This window comes from Lonchura striata, chromosome Z (genome assembly GCF_050655825.1).
Source record: "Lonchura striata isolate lonStrDom1 chromosome Z, ASM5065582v1, whole genome shotgun sequence".
NCBI lineage: Eukaryota > Metazoa > Chordata > Aves > Passeriformes > Estrildidae > Lonchura > Lonchura striata.
In genome coordinates, this window is record NC_140740.1 from 83,178,737 (window position 1) to 83,205,956 (window position 27,220).

Genomic DNA, 27,220 nt, shown 5'->3' on the forward strand with positions numbered 1-27,220 from the left:
TGGATATTGTTTAGCCATACTAAGCTGTCACAGAGAAAACCAAATTGACAGTTAATTCTCATGGTTTTTCCTGTTGTTTTTTTATGGTATCTTGTGTTTAGTACATGCAATAAGGACAGTATTTTGAAAACAGTTTTTTGTACGTGAGCACTAAGAAAATGCTCTCAGTTTCAATATCAGTGTAGTACTTTGAGAAACTAATAAGCCTATTTTCTTAAGTAGAAATAAAAACTAACCGAATGGTTGAGCTATTGGATGGGGGTTGAGGAAAGACAATTGCTGTACCATTTACAGCTGGCTGTATGTTTTACAAACTTCTGCACAGTGTCTGCCTTACAAGCAATATTTATGAACAACAACAACATAATAATAAACAAACAACAGCAAAAAAAAAAAACCCCGAAAAACCAGCACAAGCAAAGTAAGTGAAAAGAGACAGTTTTGAATGTTTGAAAACAGACAAAGAACAAATAAACCTCAATTCAGAGGCATAGGAGGGGAAGCAAATCTCTTACCTGGATAGCTTTTTGACAGGAATGTACCAGCTCTTGTTTTGCACGTTGGAATGAATGGAAGTCTTCAGCCAGACATTGCTCTATTTGCATAAAGGATAATTATTAGCTAAATATTCCTCAAGGTAAGAATGGGTAGGTTTGGAATTTTGGGCTTACTGGTTGGTAGTGTGTTGTCACTTGTATCACTTTGTAAAGCTGGATATGTATGTATCGCTAGCTGAGGATTTGAGTTTAAATAATGCATAAGATTATTAATTAACTAGCACTGATCCAAAAATTGTGCTGAGTTCAGGCTAGCACATCTCTGACCTTTGAAGCTACTTCTCATCTGGGATTTGATCTGGTTTATGCATCTTCATGTAGCATTAGCTTTTGATTTTACATGTTCAAGGTGTATGAATGGAACTTCCATCTTCCTGAGATTTATGTCCTTTTCAGGCTGGAGTAAGTCCTTTTCTGCTCATTGCATAGGCTGGGAGAGCTGGAGGTCAGAGTTCTTTTTCTACATGTCAGCGCATTCAGATCACAATATTTTTTGCTTCTGTGTGAACCAAAGACTTCATAATGTAGGCAGATTAGTAGGACAAAGATAGATGTCTGTTGAAAGTCTGCTTCATTCTTGTGAGGTATATAAATGACCAAGTTCCCTCTCAGTTACCTAAGATCTTTGTATAAGTGCAGACCTCTCCAAGTGATAAATAAACATCCCTCTCCTCCCCTTGACAAAGGTGATAGGTAATGTTTAATGGTTAAAAGCAGTGCAGATTAACAGGCTGGGCACAAGGCCACGACCTGTAGGAACTGTATTCACCTGGCCTCCAAGCTTAGGGATGAGCAGATGTGTCTATTAGCCAAGGAAGAGCACAAGCTGGCATGCAGTAAGAATTTCAGATGGGAGTTGCAAGGCCACAAAAGGACACAAAAGGACTGGGTTGCTGGCCCACAAGCAGGATTAGAGAGGGCCAAGTTTCAACATTGTCTTTTATCCCTGTGCAAAAAAGTTGTTTGCTGCTCTTTAGAATTAAGAAGGAAACAGAGATTATGTAAATGAAAAGTCAAAACTTATTTGAGGGAGGAATAGAAATGGAACTTCTGTGATATTAAATTGGTCACAGATTCTTAAAATGGTCATAAAACTACTGGCTACTACTAAGAGCTTAGATTTGGTGGTAGTAGTTCTAAATACAAAATATAAAGAAGGTAATTTCAGTCTTACCAAAATCCTGTTGATTGCTTCTTTGTTATGGAAGGTCTTGTCAACCACTCCTATCCCTTTCCCCTTTGCTCAAGTAGCTCCTATAAAAAGTGGGATACATTAGTACACCTTACAAATTTTGCACACTGGTCACAAAGATCGTGCGTTTCTTTGATTTTGTGCTCTACCGAATAGAAGATTTTACTGCTTCTGTTAATTTAATTTTAGCCTTGAGGTATTTCTTCATTAAAAATAAAGTGACTTAAACTCAAGTCTCTCAAATTAATCCTTTCATTCATTTTACTATGTAATTCTTAGAGCCAAGAGTTGTCTTGTCTAGTGACCTCCTAAAATGTGTGTGCCATCTGCTTCTGTACTTAAGTAAACTTTTTCTCTGTTTCAACTCCTGTACAATATTTGGAAACTCTGTTACTTCTGCTGTTTTCAGTCTTGGAATTTGCAGAATAATTGGGGTTTGCCCATTTTCACAATTTTTTTGGCAGAGACCTCTCTGCATTTTAACAGCACTTTTCCCAATATCAGGCTCCTAAGAGAAAGGAGGATTGTGTTGTATACTTACCACTTGACCTCTTCTGTATTAAGTTGGTTGTAACTTTGTTTTGCCTCAAGCTAGCCTAAAAATAGCACTTTTTGAAATCTAAAAGAAAGAAACTTCAAATAATAATTTTGAACATTTTTTCCATACAGCACAGTGCTAGTGAGGCTAAATATCTCTGGACAGGACAGTTCCACACAGGAAAAAAAGTGATAAAATGAAACGATTTCTCATTCTGTCTGTAGAAATTTTGAAAATTATATAGTTTTGACAGAACTGTGTTTTATGATGGACAAGTTTTACTGAGCATACAAAAATACTGACAGCAGAAGTTTCATTAGTGGATTATGGAGATGAGAGTTCATACTCCATTACATGAAGTCATTCATCAAGGTTTCAGTCCAGCAGTAGTTCTGAGTGGGCTGGTCCTGGCATCTTGGTTGAGTTCCACTGACACTAATACTCGAGATGTGCTCTAGTTCCAAATGTGCTGTCTTTCCTTGTCAGCTGCTGAGTTGTGAAACAGTGGTAACTGGCCAAAACAGGTGAAAAAAGAGGTACTACAGTGAAACACCCATCTCTAAGAATAGAAACTCCAGTAGAAAAGAACAATGATCATTGACCATTAATTTTGAGTTTACAGGTGATTTTTGCTTGTGCGACTTACTGTTTATCTTTATGAACAGATGCACAGTTTCAACAGGTTTAAAAACTGTAAAGGGTTAAAAGTGGAATTGAACAGAAGTATGTATGAAATAATGTAAAGACATAAAATATATTTGACATTGTTGACATGTTTACTTGAGGATTTTCAGATGATCTTTAGAAAAATTAATGGTATTGCTACATACAATTCATATCTACTAACCTAACTATTAAAAAAATTAATGCTAGATTAGTCACATACACACAGTTAATCTTAGAATCACAGAATCATAGTTAAAAGCGCTTGTTTACTGGGTCACAGTCAATAATATAAAATCTTCAAAAGTACATAGTCCAACTGTAATATCCACGTTCTTCCTTCTGTGCAAGTGTTGGAAGTTCAGAAATTCAGTGAATTAAAAAAACTCTTAAGCCTAATGCCTACATTGTTTAAAATTCTCTCAAGTCCCAATTACTCTGCAGTTTCCCTTTATATCACAGCGAGCAGGTGATGTGCCTAAAAAGCACACATTTGCTTGCATTTTAATAGGACAGATGGGCACTCTGAAAGTAAGCATCCACGCCCTTCCAATCCACTATGCACTGCATTCCACATTCCTTCTCTAGCTGTAAAAGTGCCTGGTGCAGCTGAAAATTACGTGTGTATGCAGAGAGTCATGTTATTGATTTTTTTTTTAACCAAAAAATCTTTAGCTCCTGTTGTACAGTTTCCAGGAAAAACTGAGATCTGCAAGACTCAGTGCAGATTTGTATATTCAAAATTGAGGAAGGCTATCATTTAGCATGCAAGCCCTCCTATTTCCCACTACAGACACAGAACCAATGGATTAGCACTTACCAAAGGCACAAAGTAGCTGCGGTAGCTCCACAGCAGTTCTTGTATCAGTACCCAGTAGCACAGTAACTCAGGATCACAGCTTTCTGTAAGAATAGATTAGAAGTTTTATCGTGATATAGTGCAGGCCAATTGGGTATTGCTGTCATAATGTTTACAGTGAGATAATATAAATAAACACTAGCAGTTGAAAAATCTTTGTCCTGTAAAGTATAATCACTGATAAAAGATAAACTTTAAATCATTACATTATAGAAGCTGGTAACCTCTGACTTCTTACTCATCTCTGCTATTCTGCTTTATTAGAACTGCTAACACTGTGTGGAGTTCAAATAGAATCGCAGTCCTGACATAGCTTTTTACAGTCTTTTTAACTGGACTTTTCAGGGGTTTTATTACTAACTTCAGTTAGATTAAAAAATACTTTTTAAAGTGTTAAATGAGATTAGGGCAGGAATTATGTGGAGCTGTCCTTACACTTAGTGCTTAGTTGTCAATGGTCACTAATTGAGATTTGTCCTTTGAAAAAGCATTTTTATTGAAATAAATAATGAAGGGGGTCTAGCTGATAAATCTTGCATGTAGGAAGAATTTTCATACATCAGCTGACATTGAGTGTAAAATGTCTGAGCTTTTCTGCCTTCTGAGAAAAACTGTTGTTTTCGTCTCCAAATAGCCAGAACTGTAGAACCAAAGCCTGCTTATTGATGACATGAATGTTACTACTGATATTTGTGTATCATAGAGGCAGATTTAATGTAGCAAGGATAGCCTCTCTGAAATTCTGGAGCTTGTTCACCCATTCCTTGAAATTTTATGTAATATTAGCTGGATATTGAAAACCCATTTCCGGGTGCAAAGAAAATAGATGATTTCTTACTGCATTGTGAAGTAAATTTTTATGTTTCATAAACACAGAATGCAGTGCATCTTTATATTGAAAGGTGAGATTTTTTCATATTAGTGGAAGTTTTTCAGGGTGGGGAAGGAATGGAGGAAAAAGGGTAATACATGAACATGAAGATCATGGAATGTAAGAGCTATCAATACTGTATATAATAATGCACCACTAGTCTAAATTGTAATGCCAAACCCAGGTTCAAAATAGAATTATCAGGTCTCAGTTTGTAGAGACTTTCAGGTTTGTATCTCGTATAAAACTATAAATGCAACTGGCTAGTTTTACCTCCTTAATTGTAAGAAGTTTGTTTAATATTGGAGAGTGAAGAGCAGACACTGGCCTGCCATTTAAAAAACTGTACTCTCCGGATTGTCTTATAGTGATCATTTGTCAGTTCTGAAGTACTCAGAAACCACTCATCACAAAAATTCTGCAGGATTAAGAACAAGTCATGGAAGGCATATTCATTGTGCCTTTTCACCATCAGAAGTTATTAAACTGTAGTTAGAAAATGAACTTGGTATAATTTTTCAAAGTGATATATTCAGGTTAGATACAAAGTTGCCCATGGGGAATCAAGGACTGATAGAGAAAGGCACACCTGAAACTACATCTGATATGTAAAATAGATGGAGCAGCTGCTGGACTTCATCAGACACTTCGTGCCATCTGTATTTTAGATGTAAAAGAAGTACATCAGCTGAGAAATCTAGTTAAAAATCTTCACACTTTAACTATTTACCGTTTTTATTTTCTTAGACTTGGTTTGTCCAAGTGGAAACAAGTTTCGAGAATGGAAAAAGTTAAAGTACCTGGTTAAAGTAGTACATTGTGCAGTAGTGCAAAATTTCACGTCCAATTACAGTATGTGCATGAACAAGCAAAGTGCTTTCAAGAGCACTCTAAGTAAAGCATTGGTGAATTTGGTTCTTGTCGCATATTTGGCAGCAAAGAGGGCAATAATTCCCTCTCAATGTTACGATTTACACAGCAGTAAATAAACTATTTTCTGTGGTATGACTGGAGTCACATACTTTTGGAATTTATTTCCTTGTACAGCTAGCAGGCAAAATAATAGATGGAGCATAAACAGCAAGTAAAAATGTGAAAATGAAGAGGTGATAATAACAGAACTGTGAAAGGAAAACAGTAAGTCAAATATGTACCATGGGGGCGCATTTCAGAAGGTGCACTATTGTGTGTACTTGAATTGGAATGCTGGATACATACAGAGAACTGTTTTGTCACTGCTTGGGAAGAAAAGTTCAGTGACAGCTTTCCCAGGCAGTGCCAAAAGAAGTTATGTGCTTAAAGTAAGCTAGTTTTAGCATTATGTTTTCTCTTCCTCTTGCATCTTTAGTCTTCTCTATTGATTTAGTCTCCCTGTCAGCTCATTTCAAAACTTTTGCTTATAGGTGACTTGAAGTTTCATCATCAAGGGCAGCATCAAACCACAGTGAACATTTTACTTGTAGCCATGTGTTATGCAGAAGGAAATCAATCAGTTTCATACATCAAACTCAATCAGAAAGGTATCCTCTAGCAGTCAGCTCACATACAGTGACTGAACCTTTCAGTCACTTGCAAAGCCTTTAAATCTGTAGTGAAGAATCAGCTGAAAAGCATTTTCTGTTATTTCACCTCATTATTCAGTTGTTCCCTTTGCAAATGAATGTGAACATAGCAAATCTGAGCAAGGGATCACAAGGTCTCATGACAAGTAATTGTCCATGCCTAGGTGATTGGCTATTCACGTGTCTAGAGAGGTCAGATACTGAAATAGCATATACCTTTGCCTAAATCCTACAGCCTGTTTCTCCTTTTACATCTGGCATTTGTTTTAATGGGGAAGAGGGGTGTTGGAGGGAGAAGAAACACAACAGTCTTAACAATATTTTCCGAGGCTAACTCACCTCGGCACAGGAAGCTGTTGGTGCTTTGTCTGCCTCTCTCTTCCCCCCACACACAGCACGCTCACTGCTGAAAGAAGGACTGAGACTATGCTCACAAAAGCAGGCTGAGTAAGAAATGGAAAGTCATAGGCCATGATTAGCATCAGCTTGAAAACATCCATTGTTTGCTTGTAATTCTGTGCCTGTGAATTTCAGCCAGATCACAGCAAGGATTTTGTGAGTTGCTTTGCAAGGTGAAGCTGAAACACTGCTGATTTCAAAGAGAAAAGATGCTTATTAAGATGCTGTATAAATCAAAGTCAATGCTATTTTTACGTTTTTAAAAATATAGAAGGATTCAGCTGAATGCACAGCCTCTTGGCTGGCTTGTAGAAGAGGCAGTGATTTCCAGTAAATAACAGCTTCATTCTCCATTTTTGAAGCGGCTTATTCCTAAGTCACAGGGATTCATACCCATCCTTCTTTTTGCGCATGTACCACGCTGGTTGGTTGTGTGGATGGATTAACTGTGACAAGCTGTGACATCAGCAAAGGCTGGATGCTGCCTGGCTCTGTGATTTTGTAATGCATCCTCCTGTTACTGCTGGGCTGACTCATTCTCGCTATAGGGTGACTGAATTGTGCAAAGTGTGGGCCAGCACTGACTGAAGTGTTGGGCATTGTGCTTCTGTGCAGAGCCTGTGCCTTAATTGTAAAGCAAGCAGATTTTCCAGCCCTGCTTACGCAAATGATAGAGCTGAGATGCAAATGCATCTCAAAGAAAAATATTAATGATAATAAATAGACACACAAGTGGTAAAATATACAGGTTATTTAGTGTGGTCATTTAGTGTAGATTAGTGTGCATTTAGTGTAGATTATGTCAATTTTTGATGTATATGGTAGTTCTGTTTACACAAAAGGGAGACCACACTAGCTGAATGAGAATGTCAGGATGTGGATGAGTACTATTCTAGTATATTGGTGTTTCACAGCCATCCTTAATCCTCGACTCTCTTCAACATAGTATCTCTGTTGATGGTTACCCTACGTGGTACATTTTTATTCCTAAATGGGCTGTGACCTACTGACAGGAAGCCACAAGGCTTCCTATCCCAGGAGATTTAATTTGGTACATTACAAGAAAGTCTGATAAAGTTAGCTTGACGTGTTATCAGAGATTCAGTACTTGACTGAAGATCACTTGGAATTAAAACACTCCCTGCCTGTGGTTTTTGTTCACTCTTTTCTGTAGATAAGATATTTGGTTCAATATCTGGGTGTGCACATGTTTTTCAGGGCATGCAGCTATATTCCTGGACAGGATCAATGCAGGGCAGAAGAGAAGCAGCAGTTGCTGGGCACAGGAGGGAAGCAATAGCAGTAGACTAAGTAGTAGTATCTGCAGCTGTGCTAGCTGGAGCAGATCTGGCAAGCTGTTGACAGCTAAAGCTGTCTTACCTCTGCCCTCCCAAGAGATTAAGTTTGTGAATGAGGGTAGGCTGAAAATGTTATGGATAAGAAGCACAACATGAGTATCTTACAACACTTTGGCAAGCTGTCTAGTGCTACCTATGCACCTGAAAAGAGCACTTGAAAAAACTTTACTTCAGTAATAAGAGGTAGTAGAAAGCTGTTAAGATGGGCCTGTAGCCTTTGATTCAGCAAAGGCTGCCCATGAAGCAAACCTTTCCAAGGAAGGGAGCAACCAGATTGTGTGGCAACCAGCAGACAGCCCCCTGTACTTACCACTGCTCTTCATATTCACAGCATGATTGTTGCTCCCAAGAGGCAGCACATGGGTCTGGAACTGAGACTGGAAAGGTTCCTCGCCAGCAGGCAACAGTCTCTGGAATATAGCAGCCTCAGGCCTGATGTTTCTATGGGCCTTGGTGCCCGGATGCCAGTAAATGTGCTTTAGTGTAGCTGTTTATAATGACTGAAGATGATGAAGGTCTATGTGATAAGCTTCCTGGAGAAATCCCAGCTGAGGAGCAGAAAGCCAGGCACAGACAAGATAGTGATTGCTGCTTGACATTCAAAATACCTGACAGCAAACAATGTATGATCGTAGTCTTGCAAGCACTCAAAAGCAATGTTGAGTATGTAACCTTCTTCATGCTTGTAAATGAAGGCAGTGGTGTCTAGAAACTATGACAGAAAGATTGGAAGAGGAGCAGGCAAAAAATAGATTGTAAAATTCTGTGAGCTTGCAACCAAGAGCCCAGTCATAGGTACATGATGTTCAACCGACAATTTACATGTAGAAACATGTTTTGAACAACTTTGGACATGAATTTCTCCTCTGCCACACATATACCTTATCATGTGCCTGTAACAGTATTGATCTGGTCTTCAGAGCACTCCTGTCAAGGGCCTGGCAGTTGATCCAATCTTGTCCATACAAAACATTTGTAAATACTACCAGTTTCTGTGCCTCAAGTGCAACAGTCAGCATGGCTTCCAGTCACTACATGGCAGGCAACCATGCAACCCAGATTCTAGCAGTACCGTATATGCTGTAAAAAAAATGCATCCATCTCACATCAGGAATATAGTCTAGGTAAGGATAAGATCAAAATCTGAGCAAGTGTCAATCCTGTCAGTCAAGTAATCGTTTCCTTAATGGGAGCGTATTGTCTGTTCCGCTTGGTAGGAGGAAGAGATTCTTATAAAGTGACAGGTCAGCCAAAGAACGTAAGAAGGGCCTCTACACCTGCACACATAACAAGAGATCTCGTGTACCAGCACTCAGTTGTAGTTGGCAGTGGCATTCTGTTTTAAATGTGTTACTTAATTGGTGCAGTCGGAAAAATGTAAATGGAATGGAATCTTAAGTGTACAGGCATCATATGGAAGGTTTTATTTATGGTTATATCTTATATGCTTATTTATACTTATATTTTCACATAATACTGTGTAGACCTTAGACTGAAGCCAGGAAGATTCTAGTTCCTTTGCGTTTATCTGTATGGCATTATTAACTTTTTACAAGACAGTGTAGTTAATCATTCTTACGCACACTGACTGTAAGTGTGCCTGTAAGCAAATAATTCAATAGAACACAGGGTACAACTGGAAATAGTTAATGGATCTGAGGGAGCAGAGCTAGTTTTAGTAAAGAAAAACCTGTTTCTGAACTTTGGAACCAGACTTTTTTTTTTTAAACCTCTGTCTAAGCAAAAAAAAACCTTGAAAAACAAAAACCAGGTTCCAAATGGCCATTCCTTAGTCCAACAGTGACTTTTAAAATACTTGTAAGTATACTAAAGCAAATAAATTTCTTTCTGCTATTTGGTTCTTTTACAGCTGCACCATTTGACTTGGGCAGGAACCCCAAGCTCATCATCAATTGCAACCATGACAATTTCTGTCATGCTTGTAGGATATGCTTTAAAAAGAAAAAGCCTTCTTCAGGTCTTTGGTAAAAGAGTGTGGCCAGGCTAAGACTGTGTGCTCTGTTACACAACATGTGGAGCTGGCATAGTAGAAATGGCTTATGTTATACTTTGCCTGCCTTGTCTTCCTCTTCTAGATCCTGGTCAGAGATTTGTCTTCTTCATGTTTCATAGTTCCCTTATTTATTCACTAGGCAATTTTGTCAGCTCTTCTTAATTCTCTGGGAATTTGGAACTGATATTACACATTCTTCACTAAAACCTTTCCTTGACAAGAAAGTACAGAGAAAGAACCTACATCAAAGAGGCTCGGAAATGCCTGGAGAAGTACAGAAAGAAGCAAGTTGTCACTCTGATCATAGAGCCTAGCATTGATTTAAGAGCTCTGTTGATGGCCCCCTTCTCATGTCTGATCCTGTTTGCTTGTCATGATGTGCTAGCACTGATCAGTTGCAAGAACTGTGATTATCTCTCCCCATTCCATCATACCAGCAGCATTGCATCTGTAGTTCACTTGTATAGCTTTTCACTCAAGCAAAGGCAAAGTGCCTATGAAAGAGCAGGCAAGACTTCAGGAGAAGTGGTCAGGTTGCATTGTACCAGAGAAATCAGTTGTAGTGCCCTGGCATGGTTGGAAAAATCAGCTTTGAGAGGGGTTGCCAAGGCTTCACTCAGTGCTGTTGTGTGACCAGGGCTGGATTTATGTCAAGGGTGCTTAAAAAACCTTTTGCTCAGATCAAATTGAAGCCAGAATTTGGCCACCAGGTCAAGGCTGTTTCTTGGGCCAAACAGCAGTAAGTCACACTAACAGAATCTTCTCAACAGAAATTCACTGTTAATTCTTATTTGGCACTTCATACTGGCAAAAATTCTCCATCCCTTTCGTATTTCAGTTAAATCAGGTCATAAGTTCAGAAGTTGTAGGAAATTAACCTGCATAGTGCCTTGTATTTGTTTCTACTGGGTGCCAGGCAAGAAAAGCCTTTCAGGAATTTAAAGCAAATCTTCTAGTGTATCACATACAAATTGCAAATGCCATTTTTCATTCCCTGGATAAAACAATTCCAATGTTCCCATCCATGTGCATGTCCACATTTTGGTACCTGTGTTCCTGCAAGATTCCTTGACACAAAGGAATGCATCATAGGGTGCTAACTACTTGAATATATTTATTCAAAGCTGGATGAAAGATTTTCTGGCTGAGATCCTGGGAGTACAGGAGAAATATTAAACAAATGCTTACAATGAATAAAAATTACAGACATTGTGTTCATGAATTCAGCATTCTTTGAAAGATACAAAGTAATTTTTCATCTGGACCTTAATCCATATGGGATGCTACTAAGTAATCTGTATTATATACTGCAGATTAGAAGTACATTAAGAAAGACTGCATATGGGGCAGTGTGAAAAGTGCTGGCCTAGCAGTGAGGAATCCAATGGAAACTGAGAAAACAAATTAAGCAGAAAAAGAAAATTTACGTAAATTTTACTTCATCAGAGAGTTAAAAATCTTAATATTCTGTGAAAAACCAGAATGCAGTGAGCAAATCCACATATTATACTGCTTCTATTGCTGCTAAAATAAGAAAAGGGCATGCATTAGTCAAGAGACATGATTTGCTTATGGTGAACACCTGTTACTTTAAAGGACGGAATATTGTGTACAATTCCAAGAACCCAAGTCTTACGCAAATTTTGAGAAGGAAGCCATCTGACTCATTATCTACTAATCAAGTCCTATCTTTGCTATAATATTTACACTTGTATTTTTTATTACCTTTTTTCTTCAGAGTGGTGAATGGCAAACTTAACTACGATTTTACTGCCTTGGATAACCTTATGGATCGCCTGTGGCAAAATAAGCTGATTCCAGGTAAGGGCAGCTCCCTGCCTCCACAGCTTGGTATATCTGTTCGTCCATATTGTATAATCATTAGAATATTCTTAGAAAGCTTTTCCAAAGCTGACTTTGATAAAAGATTCATTATTTACCTATTTGCCTTTACATCATGTCCCAGTGTGAGCAAAATTATATTGTAGCAATTAACACAATTGGTTTTACATTGCCTTTGAAGGCAGTTTCATATGGTTGTACTTGTAAATGAGGTCTCTTGAAGAGAATATTGTATCCATTGACATATACCTAAAAGGGTCAGAGAAGCAGATATTCCAGGTATAACTTTCCATAAATTTATGCAAACATCCACTGGTTCAAGTTTCCTCAGAGCCCTGCATTTATGTTGACAACTATCAGCGTTGACTACTATGGTTACTGACAAGTAACAAGTAAACAACCTCAAATCTGAAATATTTCTGGTGGGAACATGTGGAAACAGGAAAGAGAACCCATTTAATTACACTTCTTCATTAACAAGTTTGTTTCAGATGATGTGATAACCCTTCATTAATAAAAATGAGATAGCATTCACAAAAAAAGGAGACCAATTTCTTACATCTTTTTTAGGATTCGAATTGATGGGGAATCCATCAGGATATTTTTTAGATTTTGAAGATAAGGAACATGTAGTACAGTGGAGAAACTTAATTACTGTTCTGGCCAGGAGATACATAGGTAAGTTAAAGAAAGAAAAGCCTTGTTATTTGTTCTGTTGTAATCCTTTCTAGCTGCTTCAAAAGGTTCTGTGTATTATGATCAGTTTTAAGACCCTGGATTTCAACACAAAACTGGAAAACAAACATACCAGAACAGACCATGGAAACCATGGGATAATAGTCCCTCTTTTTACTGATCTGTGGCCAAGATCCAGAATGAATAGAGTGTTCTGGGTAGCACATTTGGCCAGCGTTGAAGGACTGACTTTTAATCGTGTTATATTGTTGTGGCTGTAAACTACCAGTTTTCACTGGAGCATGATAACCTGAACACTTCTTGTATGCCATCTTCAAATATATCTAACAAGGCAGAAGGCTTAACCTGAATTAAGGGTAGGTGAGTGCCCTAATCACAAAGCTGTAAGCCATCTCCCTCTCACCTTCCATCTTTTTCAAATATTGCTGCATTTCATCAAAAATGAGAAATCATTTTGAAACTCACAAATTACATTTCCCTCATTATTTTTAATAATGAGGGAAATGATCTAGTGATAGTTCTGGGTGCTGAGCCTCACCTGCAGCCTGAACTAATAATATAAGTAACTTATTGATAGTATTGGATATGCAGCTCACTGATAAATGAGATCTCTCCTACAGATAGGTATGGATTGGAGCATGTTGCTAAATGGAATTTTGAGACATGGAATGAGCCAGACCACCACGACTTTGACAATGTGTCTATGACAGTAAAAGGTGAGCATGTTTTGGAGCACTTCTGAGTGTGGTGAAGTGAGACAGGTGTATGGGCTGAGCAGAGGGGTGACAGTGAGATGTAAATTATACTGACAGAGAAGTAAGGTAGACAGCAATGATAAGGAATGTGACAGGTATGCCAAATCTGTTTTGCTAAGGTCATGTTACTGGCTACAATTTATTCTATATTTGGGTATCAGGGGTGGCACAGAAAAAACAAAACAAGGGTTACACTAAGAAGATGCAGTTCATTAACAGCATATAAAGTACAGATAGTATAGCCATAAGGGGGAGAAGGGTGGAATAAGAGGAAGACTTCACTGAAGTTGTATGCTTTGAGAACATGCTCATACAAGACCTTTAGAAGAACCTTGTGAAGGCAGCTGAAATTCTGATGTCTTCTTGTGCTGTCAGTGCATAGGAAAGAGTAGTCCCAATTCATGAGGTTTTGCAAATAAATCAAATAACAAGGCTATAAGATCTCCTCATAGTTTTAGATCCAGTTTCTGTTTTACCATCTTTGATACATTCATCTGCTTGGACTTCAGGGTTTCTCAACTATTACGATGCTTGTTCAGAAGGATTAAGAGCAGCAAGTCCTTTTCTAAAATTTGGAGGGCCTGGGGATTCCTTCCATCCCTTACCCAAGTCACCCATGTGCTGGGGTCTTCTGTGTCATTGCTACAATGGGACCAACTTCTTCACAGGGGAGACTGGTGTAAGGCTGGATTACATCTCTCTCCATAAGAAGGTTAGTCCAAGATTTCAGTTTAAAGCCATTTTTTTCAATCAGTGCCATCAAAGTTATATTTTATTCTGATTTACAAAGTTGATGATGATGATGATGAGTGTCCAGCCTATAGCATGAAGCACACCGTCTTGAAAAACTTCAAAGATGTTCAGTTACAAGATTTCAACTCAAAGCAAATTTGTCTTTGCCTAATTCCCAGAAGGAAATAACTCTTCTGTTGGAGTCCAGAACATCCCTCTGGCTGCCCTGGCTGTCTCAAGACCCTAGCAGGGGTGTCAGAGACCCTGGCAAGAAGTCAAAAACATCTGTGGTTTCAGTTTTAGCCCATGGAAAATTCCCAGCTCTAGATGAGGGATTACAAGACACAAGGGTTTTAGTAGTGTGATATTTGAACTAACACAGGGTAGAAAAGTATAATTTTCGATTTTTTAGGATATCATTCATGGGGGTACAAGCTGGTGGAATCTGGCTGTGTCCTAGCCTTCTTTTCTTTCTTCTTGTCCTCCATGTCTTGCTGTGATAGTGACACTTTTCTATTGGTTTAGAGACACGGTGTCCAACATAAATATTAGGTATTGGTAATAAATTGTAAACATAGTATATGTAACTTTTGATATCAAAGCAAACACCACCCAAGAGGGCACAGCGGAATGTTATGCCTTCTTGCTAGCCAAAGCTTGGCAGGTCGAGAGAAAATATTATAGATAAGAAGAAATAAACAACCTTGAAAGCACAACTGGAAACATTCCAAGACTCCTCATTTGGCTGTGTTTGGGCTAGGGAAGCAAAGACTCTTTTCAGATCTCTCTTGGAGTCACCCTGACTTTCAGGAACCATGAGAGAGAAAACAACATTGTTCTGCTTTTCAACTTTATGTTCTAGGAGGAGCTGATGTTTTATGTTTTATGACTCTAGGTTATGTCTGTATTTTTACCACTGTTTTCTCATTACCACTAAGCAGATATGGAATATTGTTGCAGGGAGATGGGAATTCTCTCTACATCTTGCAACAAGAAATAGAGGCAGTTCAACAAATTCAGAAGCTGTTTCCAAGTTTTTCTTCTGTTGCCATATATAACAATGAAGCAGATCCAATGGTTGGATGGTCCATTCCACAGCTCTGGCGAGCTGATGTGACCTATGCTGCTATGGTTGTAAAGGTAATAGTTCACTGGAGCTTTGGAACATTGATAGTTGTGTCCCTTAATGTTTTTGCAGTTGAAATATAGACTTAACCGTTAATTTTTAAGCAGCTACTTAGACTAATAGATCCAAAAAAAGATCTCCCTACTGGGGCAGTAGGGGGTTTCCGTAAATAGTCTCATTTTAGTAGCTTGATTTAATTTGTAAATTTAATTTCATTTTTGTTTTCTTCATCTTTCCTTAAAAAAAAAGTCCAGCCGAGAACCAAAGTGAGAATTTGTCAGAGAAGTGCTAGAGAACTGAGTTGTAGAATGTATACAGTCCCCCAGTTAGAGCTATCTGATAAGATTACTCCCATAGATGCCCTCTCCATGCAATACTACTGCTCTGATATCAGTACTGCTGGCTGTCACCTCACATATGTGAGAATTATTTCCCAGCTCCTTCAGAAGTTTATCTCATAAAGAAACATCAAGTATAATAAAGAAGTGCCTTGAGCTCTCACTATAGTCCATTCTTTGGTTTGGAATACTGGTTGTACACATGATCTTATTAATTACTTCTGGTAATTACTGATGTTGACCAGAAAAGCAGGAGAAGAGAGTGCTCAACATTCCCACCTCTGCAGTAATTGCACCCTGGCCCCAGGGCAAGCTCAGCTCTTCCCCTGCATAGTAATAACTTCCACTGCAGGCCTGGTGCTTTGTGAGTGACTACCTTAAACAGCACATAGAGTCCAAGTGCTCCTTTACAAAGGAATAATTCCCAAACACAGGAGCATTTATGTCATCCAGAAAAAAGGTGCATCTAATCAGCTGCCCCTGAGGAGACAAACACTCCCAGTTCCCTGAGACTGCATATACAAACCTCTAACTGCATGTACATCTTCTCTAAGGCAACAAGTCATTGACTGCATCACAGAGAGTTTGCAAGACAAAATAGCAGTTCTTAAAATGATGTGGTGATATGAAGGGCAAAAGAAAGACACATCCGGTGGAAAATTAACACCTGGTTGTATAGAAGTTGAAGCACTGTGTTCCTTCAGAGACATAATTGTGGAACTGTTCAGTTGTTAGCTTTCTGAAGTTCTGCTTAATTCTGATACTTGGGCACAATATAATAAGCAGAGGACTTGGGGATTTTTATGTTTTTCAGGAGAGCAGCACAGTACCCAGTGAAACACCAGGAGAATTAATTCCAAGTTAGCACCAAGTGGGAAAAATGACTTACTGAGAAACAGAATGCAGGATCAGACACTGATGTAGTGGGTACAAAGCAACTCCAGATTTGGAGAACCATTTAGATTTAATTTAGATGGTAAATCCTGATTTCTAATTAAGTATTTGAGACAGAGTGGCATAATTCGTAGTGCAATAGACAAGGAAATGTATTCATTATCTGTGAAGAGTTCTAGTATTAATTATTTCTAAGACTTACTACTGGCAAAGCTATGTGGGTGCTTCAGATTTTACAGTGATTAATACATCACCTAAAGTACAGTTTTTCCAAGCTTTATGGTAAACAGCTATCTTCTACAGTCTTTTCTAAAAGGCAGAGTCACAGTTCTTCACAGAATGCTGTAAAAATTAAAAAAAAATGCAGAGACTGCGTGCTTGTTGTTTTTTCTCCAGGGTGAACGTTCATTTTCTCTATGATTTCGCAGGTAATCATCCAGCACCAAAATCTGCTCATCTCCAAAGCCAACAACACCATCAACTACTCGTTACTGAGTAATGACAATGCCTTCTTGAGCTACTACCCCCATTACTTCACCCAGCGGACTCTGACAGCACGTTTTCAGATGAACAACACAAAGCCACCTCATGTCCAGCTAGTGCGGAAACCAGTGCTGACTGCCATGGGCTTGCTGGCACTGCTAGGTATAGTAAAGAGCACACCAATTACCCGTCCTACCTAGAAGCTTCCAGCCTAGAAAGAGAGTTCCAGCCATCTCGCTATGCGTAAAAGCATGAGTTCCCTTACTCACTGTTTACTAGCTGTGTTAGGAAAATGAAACTTCATTTCCTCAGACAGATAGCTCAGAAAATATTCCTGAGAGTCTGTTATCTGTTTGATTTAACTTACTGCTTTGTTTATACCCTCTGTATGCCAACCACTCATTTTTGTTGACTGGTGCTTCCCTCTTCTGCTGCAAGGGGTACAGCCCCTCAGGCTGCAGCTGTCTTTAAGAAATCCCTGTGGCTAGAAGACTCATGCAGCATATTACATGGAGAACTTCATCCATTGTCACCTGTTTGTATGTTGCTAGCTGAACTGCTAAGCATAAGGACTTCTGTAGTATATGCATACTCTGCTGTTGTAAAATATATCTGACTGAAGGCTGTAACTGGTAAAATAAGGCAGAACATAGCTCAACCTTTGCTCAATCTCTTTGCATGCTTTGACCCTGAAGCTTCTGACACAGGACTGACTAACAGTGATGCTTACAGTTGTCACATTTTTTAAAGGAGAAAAGCAGATTTTTGCAGAAGTGAAGATCAGAGGAGATGAAAGCGCTGAAAACAGCACAGTTGGTGTGCTGGCATCTGTGCACACCCCAAGTGAGACACAGCCCTCAGACAGCTGGCAAGCTACAGTCATGATGTATTCAAGTGAGGATAACAGGACTTCATCCAACATCAGCACTGTCATAGTGAATGCCACCCACTTCCCCAAACACAGAGGTAAGCAAATATCATGTAGACAGCTCATGTTAAGTGAGCTTCAAGACAGAATAGCAGCTGGAAAACTTCTACTGAGTTACCTTTTACTGAAAGACTGAATTTAATTTCCTAGCTTCCTCTGTCATCTTTTGTGCACTCCTAGATTTTCTGAGATATAATGGTGTCCTTCTTTGAAAAGTTCATTCCTAATGTCTACACTTTGACCCTGCCTTTAATGGCAACTGCCAAGTGCTACCTTTTTGGAAAACTGATCTCAGTGTACTTGGCTGGATACTGCCAGGCAGCAATTGCCTTAATGAAATGACTCCAAGACAGCCAGCATGAACAATTGCACAGCTGATGCAGTTACCCAATAAATACATGCAAAAAGAGGATTTTGGTTCTGGTTGTGGAAGTAATAGTTTAAAATGTAAACTTGGCAAATGCAAATTGTACAGCCTCATGAGCATGCTAGCCATGGGACTTTGCAGTGGAAGTCAGGCTCCAAAGAGCTGAAATCACTTTTGAAAAGGTAGACTTACACACCTGCTGAATTTATTCTTGTTAATCTTTAAATCCAAGTAAAGAGTTTGCTTCTTTTTTTTTTGTGTTCCTACAGAGATGGTGTATGTGATGTATTACATGGATAACAACCAAACCAATCCCTACCTGAAGTGGAAGAACCTAGGAAGCCCTGACTTTCCATCTCCTGAACAGTTCCAGCAAATAAGGGATGCTGAGGTATGATTATGTGTTTGCTTGAAGTGTTGTACAGCTAAAGTGCTTGTGAAAAAGACAACAAATCAGGCCTGTTACAAAAATTTATGTAGCCTACAGTCATTCACTTTTTATATATACAAAAAAATACATTTGCAGTCCTGCAGAAAAGTGTAGCTCATGCACAAATTATGCCTTTGTGTTTGTGTTATATGACCTCTTCACTCTGGGCCTACCCATAAAATAATGCTCTTGGGGAAGTTCCACCTTCTCTCTGAATCTTCAGTCGGCTTTGAGACTCTTTCTGTTCCATCTCCCCAAGTAAGTCACCTGGCCCTGTGTACATTACAGAATAGCCAAATTGCTGCATTAAAAAATTGAAATTAACCCCCTTAATAATAAGAAACAAATACCTCTCTGAGGTGAAAAATAACAAGTGCAAGTTTGGAAAACTGTGAGGGGGTCACAGGGAGACCAGCAGTTTTGCCTTATCCTCACTAGTGCTGAATGCACCATAGAGGTAATTAAGGAGTCAGTCTTCTCTGAGAAGTCCTCTCCTCCCTAGGGATGAAAGCCATGCGGAGATTACTTACTGTATGTGAGCATATGTGAGCAGCCTGTCACTTCAGGTCCCCCTCCCATAGTTTCCCCTATGCATTCAGACTCCCAGGTTAAAAACGGAGGTCATCTTTATCCCCTTCAGGACCCACAGACAGAGTACTCACTTTCTGACTTTGGTATACAGTACTGTGTCTTCTCTTCAGTCACCATGCCTGTGGGATACTGTAGGAGACATCAGCTTTTCCTTGAAAAGGGCAGCAGCAAGATTTTAGATGCTCTTGGCTATCTGTTACAGCCTCATCCCCAGAGACCAGCTGTGTAGCTGTTGTAGCTAGCAGTAGCTTGCTGTGCACACTGGGGAGAGATGGGGCCATGGTTTGTAAAGACCTCTAGCCTGAAAGGCATCCATGGGAGGTTACAGAAGTGACAGATTGTGCCTAAAGGGCATTTGTGATCAACCCAGCTTGTGAGATAGACAAACCCTCTGTTTCCTAAAGAGCTGGAAAACAGGTGAGTATAAAGTCTCCCAGTGTGGAGAACTTTGATGCCTGTAAGCATTAGCAGTACCAACTCTATTGGAAATTTAAGAGTCCTAAAGTAAATACACAGGCACTTTACACTGGTTTAACAGTTGGTCTGTAGGTGCTGTAATGAAAGATTTTTCACAACATTACTCTTTGGCTCCACAGGACCCACTGGTAGCAGGTCCATTCCCATTTCCTGAAGCTGGCATCCTGACACTGAAGCAAGATTTTCCTGTTCCCTCAGTCTTTCTTATCCACATCTGTGCAAGACCCAGATCAGCTCCTGATCAAGTATGTGTTGTAGTCTACCATCAGACACAGCAAAACTCAAACTGCTTCCTGCCTTAAATCTTAGAAGAACATTTGAGTTTATTTATTGTTAAAAGTGTAAGAATCAGTAAATAAAATATTTTTCTCTCTTTTGATGAGAAGGCTCTCAGATATAATTCAACATAAAGTACTACATAGCAAGTGATAGGAGCCATCACTTGCTATGTGACAGCTCCTATCACTTGCTATGTAGTACTTTATCTTGAATTACATCTTATAGTACTTTATCATGACAAAAATGAGTGGAAGTTCCCATCATGGGAAATCAGTAAAACAGTCCTGAAAAGTGCAATCTCTCTTTAAAAATTACATGGTATGCTACAAGGACTGACAAGTTAATTGACAGCTAAAATGGAATTGTGGCTGCCATATTAGACATCTGTATCTGCTCATTCAGTCTCACCCATGTTCACAATGGTACCCAGAGCCTCTGAAGGTCCTCTGCAGTGTTGATGAGTGGGAGACATAGGCTGCAAAAAGCTACAGAGCCAAGAATTTTGTTTTTACACCTGATCTCAATGGAAAAAAAACCAAATAATTAGTAAGGAAGGATGAACACAGAAATTTGACCTGGCTGATTGGTTTGTACAGTTTTTTTACATGGGCTTGTGTCTTTGGACAGGTGACTGGTGTTCGTTTGATCCCTCTCACAAAGGGGCAGGTCATCGTGCTGTGGGATGACGACTGTGTGAAGTCAAAGTAAGTAGCTTTAAAATCTATTCAAATGAATTACCAATGTACTACTCCCTAAGTTTCTACAAGCCCTACAGAGTAAAACAAATTCAACAGTTAATGAATTGTTGTTTCTTGATAGTTAATACAGTGCATTTGTCTGAAAAAACGAGCTGTAGGACCTGTGTGCACAAACTGGGAAGAGCAACCCTGCCTAATTTGCTGCCTGATCAAAGGAATCTGCCAGTTGGTCACAAGCATTCAGTGGCATTTCTGAAGGGATTCTATTCAGCATAGCAGGCAGGAAGATTAATGGTAAAAGTTATGTTATCAGCAGATGCCTAAGTGGGATCTTACACATTTCTCTAAGGGATGTGAACTAGAAGAGAAAACTTCCAGTTGCTTTCTTCAGTAAGCTATACTCAACTGGAAACCCTCTGTAGGTGAGCTCTGAAAGGTGATCCAGCGTACAGATAGCCTCAGGAAGCAGTGACTTACATCCTTTTCAAGTGAGTCTCCCTAGGTTCTTAATTCTTCCTGATGTCTGACTGAAAGATGCATGACATTTTGTGATGCTGCAAATCCCAAAGCAGCAAGTCAGTCTAGGTGTTTTTCTGAGGGCTGTTGGAGCCCTGGTTCTTCCTAGTAGTGCCAATTCATTCCATCCTACATTTGTTAGGAATGAATCAACTGAACATTTATTATTTTTGTCCTTCTTGTTGAAATAGCCCTGATTTTTCATAGTACTCGACAGTTCACACATTATCAGTTGTAATTACAAACCTCTATGGTTCTCTTTTCTAGGTGTATAAAGACATTTGAAGTGGAATTCTCATCAGATGGACAAGTGTACCAGCGGATTAATGCCAAAGACACAATATTCACTCTCTGGGTCTACAGTCCAGGTATGGCAAGAATACTCACATCAGGTAATCTGTCATGTGATACTGCCACTCATGAGTGTGTGAATCATTGTTTAGTAGGTAATGAAGGCAGGTAACTTGCTAGCAACACACAGCCCCTCACAAATAAGAGCGTGTCCCTTCCTTTAGGATCATATACTCAGTAAAAGCCTTATTCTCAAGGACAAGCAGAGGTCAACAAGTAGTCATGAGGACATTATTAGTAGTATGCTATGGGTAATTCCTTGTCACAAAAGCCAGTCACTGGTCCTCGAGAAGTTAAGGAGCATTTTTGTAGCAAAAATGATAACAAAGAAACCCATAAAAAACCATGACCAGACCTTGCAATAGAAGCTTACTCAGATGAAACATCCAAGTGAAGGAAGATACTGATGTTTTATTTGGGTATTTTTTTTGTTTATCTGCAGATGGAGGGTGGTGGTTGCTGGTTTTTTGTTTGTTTTGGTTTTTTTCTTTTTTAAGCAAATGCTGTCTAATTTGCAGTATGACCATTCAACAAATATTGATAATAAGCACTGATGAGAGCTGAGTGAAACACAGACAAGCCGTGCCTTAGAGTGATACTATTAAAAAGCAGCTGAGAGATGTTTTTACCAGAAACAAGGGCTTAACATCAGCAGTAGTGGCATAATAAGAGTTCAGAGCTATTATTGCAATGTAAGGGCTGCACAGGCAAGCAAACACTGTAAATCATGGCTATGACAAATCTCTGAAATTATTAGTCATTATTGTATTATAATATTATATATTTTAGTAGTTTGTTTCAAAACTAATAGCAACAAAAAAGACTGCTTGAAAAAATATCATGTCTCAGCAGTCCTTATTGCTAGGAACTTCATCCTCAGCCATTATTTCTTGGATTCTTTTTTTCTAGAATAAAAACACTAAAACAATTATAAGAATCAATTAATTAGATAAAATACCTCCAAATTTATATTGCTTGTGTGTTCAAAGATTCTGCTAGGGCAAAATGTGTTCTTTGAACTGGATCAAAGCTAAAAAACAGCAGAGCCACAGAAGACCAGGTCACATACCTTTAAAGTAAGTGGTGCAGCTTCCTGAGTAGAGCAGAGAGTTTTCAGTCAGCCTGCGTGCTTCTTGTTTTGCTTCTTTGTTGAACCTGTCCCCACATAACCTGTTCCAAAGGCAAAATCCAGGCAGAAAATTAAGTCAGAAAACAAGGAAATTACTAATTGTGAGTTGCAGATGTCACAGCCTTTTTCCAAAGGAACTGGTGGGAAAGCAGTACTATAGTTGTACCTGCTAATCCTAGTAAATAGAGAGGACATCTTTGGTGAAACAAGAGAAAAAAGTCAGTACTTGGCCATGAGGAATTTGTTACCATTTTAAATTAGACAGCCACAGACACACATAGGGTGCAGAACTGATTTCCCCAGCCTGTTCCATGAACCTACATTTTACAGGAGTAGTGCCTGCTTCACATCCTCCCAGTACCACAGGTGTCAGCATTTCACAGTGACCATTTCTAACCTTTTCATTTGCAGGAAGCTCAGTCTCCGGCTTTTACAGAGTGCGAGCCATTGACTACTGGGGGAAGGCAGGCCTGTCCTCTCTTCCTGTGGGGTACATTGAAGCTTTCAAGTGATGCTGAAGAGTGATGCCTGGCTTGGTGTCAGAGTGGTGTATGTTCTTTGCAAATGACAACTCCCCAGAAAAATAAACTCCTCCCAGGCTGAGGAGGGCGTATGGAAATGACCTGATGAAGTTAGGAATGCAAATTAGAAGCAACTGCCCCTGTTAACTCTTTACAGCACAGAAGACAGCATTGTCAAACAACCACAACTGCCAACACAATTGGCAAGAGGCTGCCGTAGGACAGGGATTCAGCCTGGTAACTAGGAATTATGGGAATACATATTTATTATTCCCCTTTTTTCACTGCCAGGGCAAGCTAAGATTTATAGAGGTCACAAACTGTAGCAGGAACAGAACCATGGCTTTACTGTGTGAGTGAAGATGGTAGCAGAGGCACATGGAGAACCTGTCTGAGAGTGGCTGAACTGATTGCCTTAGCTGCCAGCCTGTCTTGACTTAATGGTTTGATGGAAAAGTGCACAGCAACAAGACACATTCAGAGCATGAAGTAAAAGATCCCTTAGTTCCTTTGGCTGGTTAGTCACAGTGGGTTATTTCAGAACACTTGCCATGTCTTCAGGTGGATGAGGTTTTTCTCTCTCTCACAGAGGGGTTTCTGCCCAGCTTTCTCAGTATTTGTGACCATTACATGGATGCCAGAGTTATTTCCCGTAGGCAGAGACAGGGGTGTCAGCTCATTCTCAGAGGAGAGAAGGCACAGAAAGCCCTACCCTCCAGACTTCCCTGCCTTTTTTCTTTTGTTCTTTTGCCAAAGTCACCTGTTTGAATATTGGCCGTCAGCTGCTGCCTCTTTGTGGTAGAGGCTCTAACCCTGAAAGCCCTTCTTTCTCTCCATTGCTGTCACCTAGCCTGGTGTTCTTCAGCCCTTACAGCTAACACCTCCCCTCACAGACTCTAAGTGGTCACTCAGCTCTGCATGGCCAGGAGAAAGCTGAAACACTAGTTAGAGCCTTTTGTGTTTTCATATGACACGGCAGCACACTCTTGAATGTAGCAGGGCTACTACTTAAGACACTTAGGAAATTAATGAGGAACAGTTTAAGCTCCTGTGCACAAGTGTTTGATGGCCCTAAATCATGGGCATATGATATGTATGATAGCAAAGCATGTGCACCAGTGTATGATGGCCAGTGTATGGGCTACAGATCACCACTGGCTGTGCTTGCAGGTGCCAAACACTTTATGTAAACAGCAAAGTTCCCTGAAATTGCAGGGGTGCTGCTTTATTCTTCCCTTTTCACAACTGGCACAGTTTGAGCTGTGCCTTTAACAGGCTTGCAGAGAGAAGGATAATGCCAGTGAAAACAGCTGGAGTGTTTTCCATAAGAGGAGTGACTTGTCACACAAACAAATCCCCTACTGCTCTCTTTGCTGACATCAGCCACCTCACCAACATAACAACAAAAACTGCATATTTGATGAAACATTCAGGTCTCAGAAAAAAAGAAGTGCCCAAGTTTGCACAGTAGGAGAGAGCTGAACTACCTCAAATACCCTCAACTCTTACAGCACAGACAAGAAACATATACAAAAAGTCAGTGTGTGTGAAATGTGACCTTGTATCTGCTTACTTGCTGGTTACTTGTTCAAGTGCATTACTGAAAAATAGCCTTAAAAGATTTACTCTGTCACAGAATTCAGATTAAATGGTTCTTGCCTCATTTAAGTTTTAATAAGGTGCACTTGTCACATCCCAGTCCTCCAATTCTTTGTCCGTACAGGCAGAACAGAAAAGGGCCATGGGACCTACTGAATTGAAAACCCTCTCAATTTAAGAAAAGTTACTGAGACATTCTACTTGGATGGAGATGGTAAAAATACATTTTAAACTTGTGATAATTGCCCCTGAGTGTATACAGTTAAGTAAAATCTAGCGATCAACACATGTTGTTTTGCTAGTATGAGGTGGAACCAAAAATAAAATTATTTAGAGGAATACAGGTATAGGGTCTTGAGAGATTTTAGTGTGTCTGGAGCAGGGGAAGATGTAGGAGCTTGAGTGGACAGTTCAGTGTGTTAGGATGTCCTAACTGAGTAGCCCTTCTGCTTTAAAATTTTCCCACCCTGGCAATCAGAATATAGCAGTTTTTATCAAACCAAGGACTATGTACTAGTTACAGGTGTATAAAAAAAAACAAAAACAAAAACAAAAAAACCCCAAAAAACCAAAAAAAACTCAAACAAAAACAACAAGAAGAAACATAGCTGTAGTGAATAGCATTGATTTTGTTATGCAGGGATGAAAATATATAGATGTGCAAACCATGAAAAATAGAAGATTTCTTCTGAAAATCTTCTTTGCTGCTATGATATAAACTCATTCCTTTAAGAAATTAGCATGTATTAACAATTAGAGAGAGAAGTTGGTATTTTCAGGTTTGAGTTTATTTCTAACAAATTATAAAAGTTTTTGAAATGGCGTTTTCTTTTTTTATCATTTGATATCTACAGAAAAACGCTATTTAGTACTTGAAACTTGAGATTTCTGTAACCATCTGTTGCTGACTTTGATAGTGTTTCCAAAATTGCATGTTTGACTAATCTCCTCTGTTACATATAGTGATCAGCCCCTCATTACAGTTTGAGTTTCCAGCAGTTCCAAGTATCCATAGCACCAGGTGTGGATAGCTGGTGCTTAGTAGTTCTGTAGTATCATAACCAAAGCAAGGCTGCAGAGCACTCATGTATGTCTTTTGCTGTTCATTAATCCAAATAAGAATATGTAACTGCAACTGCAACATGGGATTATTTGCCTGCGCTTCAAACAAAAGCTTGTGAGGCTATATAACCATTTTGCAACTGAAAGAACCTTTCAGGTGAGTATTGTTGAATTGTGTATATGCTACATTTGTTACCGTCTTTTGTGACAGCAAATAAAACTGGTTATTAATCTTTCACATGAACCCTGTAAAAACAAGATCTCATCACTGTGTTGTAGAAACTGCTTACAACCCAACTTACTCTTGGAAAGTAAATACTACTCTCAAGGACCTGTTATGTTTTAACTCCAGCCAGCAACCAAGTACTATGCAGCTGCTCGCTGTGGCTACCAGCACAAGTGGTAAAATAGCTCAACTTGTGGAAATTCCAACATTACATCTAACTGAAGCATCAAAATGTCATGGCTGAAGTAGAAACCTAAATGCATAGATTGCCTCAGTTACCAGAACTCAGGGAAAACTGCTCAAACTCAAGGTGGTATTAGAGTGTCTGATCTCAGGACTTGCAGTGTCCTTGCTGCAGGAGGTTCACTGGTGTGTGAAGGACAATATCCTTGCAGGGTCCCTCCTGCTGTTGCGCAGTCATAGTCTTTCTGCCAGCACTAAAGGACCTTCTGAGGACAAAACAACAGTCCTTTTAATGAATAAACAATTTTTTTATTTTGTCTTGTTAGTGGAAAGTTTGCGCAGGACAGAAATTATGACTTGGGACCTATACACACACTTAAAACCCAGGAATAATAGACTGCTTTTCATCAACCAGCTCAGACAGCAAACAGAAGATATCTGCCTCTCGATAAATGTGAGATGTTTCATGTTGAACTCAATAGAATTTGAAGAGAAGTGTAAATCTCATCAGCATACACTCATGACCACCTGCTCTATCCTACCTTGTCTTTCGCATTTCCTGCAGTTATTAGAGACAAATGAATATGCTATATCTCCCATCTGTTCATTAACTTATCACATCATACAGTGAGGACTTGCTTGTGGTCCTGATGGTCCCAGGTACAATTCCTGAGGCGTGTGAGCTCTATGGTGTATTCAACCAGAATCACCTCTGTATTTCTGTGATCCTGCAGGCTTTGTCTCATGTGGCTAAGGAGGAATTTCACTGCCTACCTTGTCTGGACAGACTACACCAAGCACAAAAGATCCTTCATATTTATTGTATCTTCTCAACTCTCATCTACTCTGGTTTTACAATTAGTATAAACATTAAAAATCCCACTTCTCTAAGGCTGGTAGTATTAGTCTGACAGTTTTGGCCAAAGGCCATGCTCCTTCAGCTGAGGGTTAGTGCTTTCTAATCAGTTGTTACACGAGTCCTAA

At 39.3% G+C, this 27,220-nt stretch overlaps 2 protein-coding genes across 5 annotated transcripts in view; one reads left to right on the plus strand and one right to left on the minus strand.

Annotated features, from left to right (window-relative positions):
* Window positions 1-22,687, minus strand: part of SLC26A1 (solute carrier family 26 member 1) — a 35,932-nt gene extending 13,245 nt beyond the window's left edge. The window contains exons 1-3 of the mRNA XM_085567266.1: window positions 22,586-22,687; window positions 1,732-6,685; window positions 516-595 (exon numbers count right to left, since the gene is read on the minus strand). The gene's annotated coding sequence lies outside the window, so the exon portion shown is untranslated. The remainder of the gene's footprint in view (window positions 1-515; window positions 596-1,731; window positions 6,686-22,585) is intronic.
* The window catches only part of IDUA (alpha-L-iduronidase), a 44,729-nt gene extending 18,658 nt beyond the window's left edge, over window positions 1-26,071 (plus strand). For 2 of the 4 annotated variants that reach the window (XM_085567267.1, XM_085567268.1), the window contains 12 exons: window positions 11,752-11,834; window positions 12,426-12,533; window positions 13,172-13,267; window positions 13,816-14,018; window positions 14,999-15,178; window positions 16,825-17,041; window positions 17,612-17,845; window positions 18,444-18,565; window positions 19,792-19,917; window positions 20,579-20,655; window positions 21,433-21,533; window positions 23,057-26,071. In XM_085567267.1, the coding sequence (XP_085423393.1) occupies window positions 11,752-11,834; window positions 12,426-12,533; window positions 13,172-13,267; window positions 13,816-14,018; window positions 14,999-15,178; window positions 16,825-17,041; window positions 17,612-17,845; window positions 18,444-18,565; window positions 19,792-19,917; window positions 20,579-20,655; window positions 21,433-21,533; window positions 23,057-23,157 (1,648 nt within the window). In that variant the 3' untranslated portion in view covers window positions 23,158-26,071. The remainder of the gene's footprint in view (window positions 1-11,751; window positions 11,835-12,425; window positions 12,534-13,171; window positions 13,268-13,815; window positions 14,019-14,998; window positions 15,179-16,824; window positions 17,042-17,611; window positions 17,846-18,443; window positions 18,566-19,791; window positions 19,918-20,578; window positions 20,656-21,432; window positions 21,534-23,056) is intronic. The other 2 variants (XM_021547992.3, XM_021547994.4) reach the window with 1 other exon arrangement.
* Window positions 26,072-27,220: the final 1,149 nt, after the last annotated feature.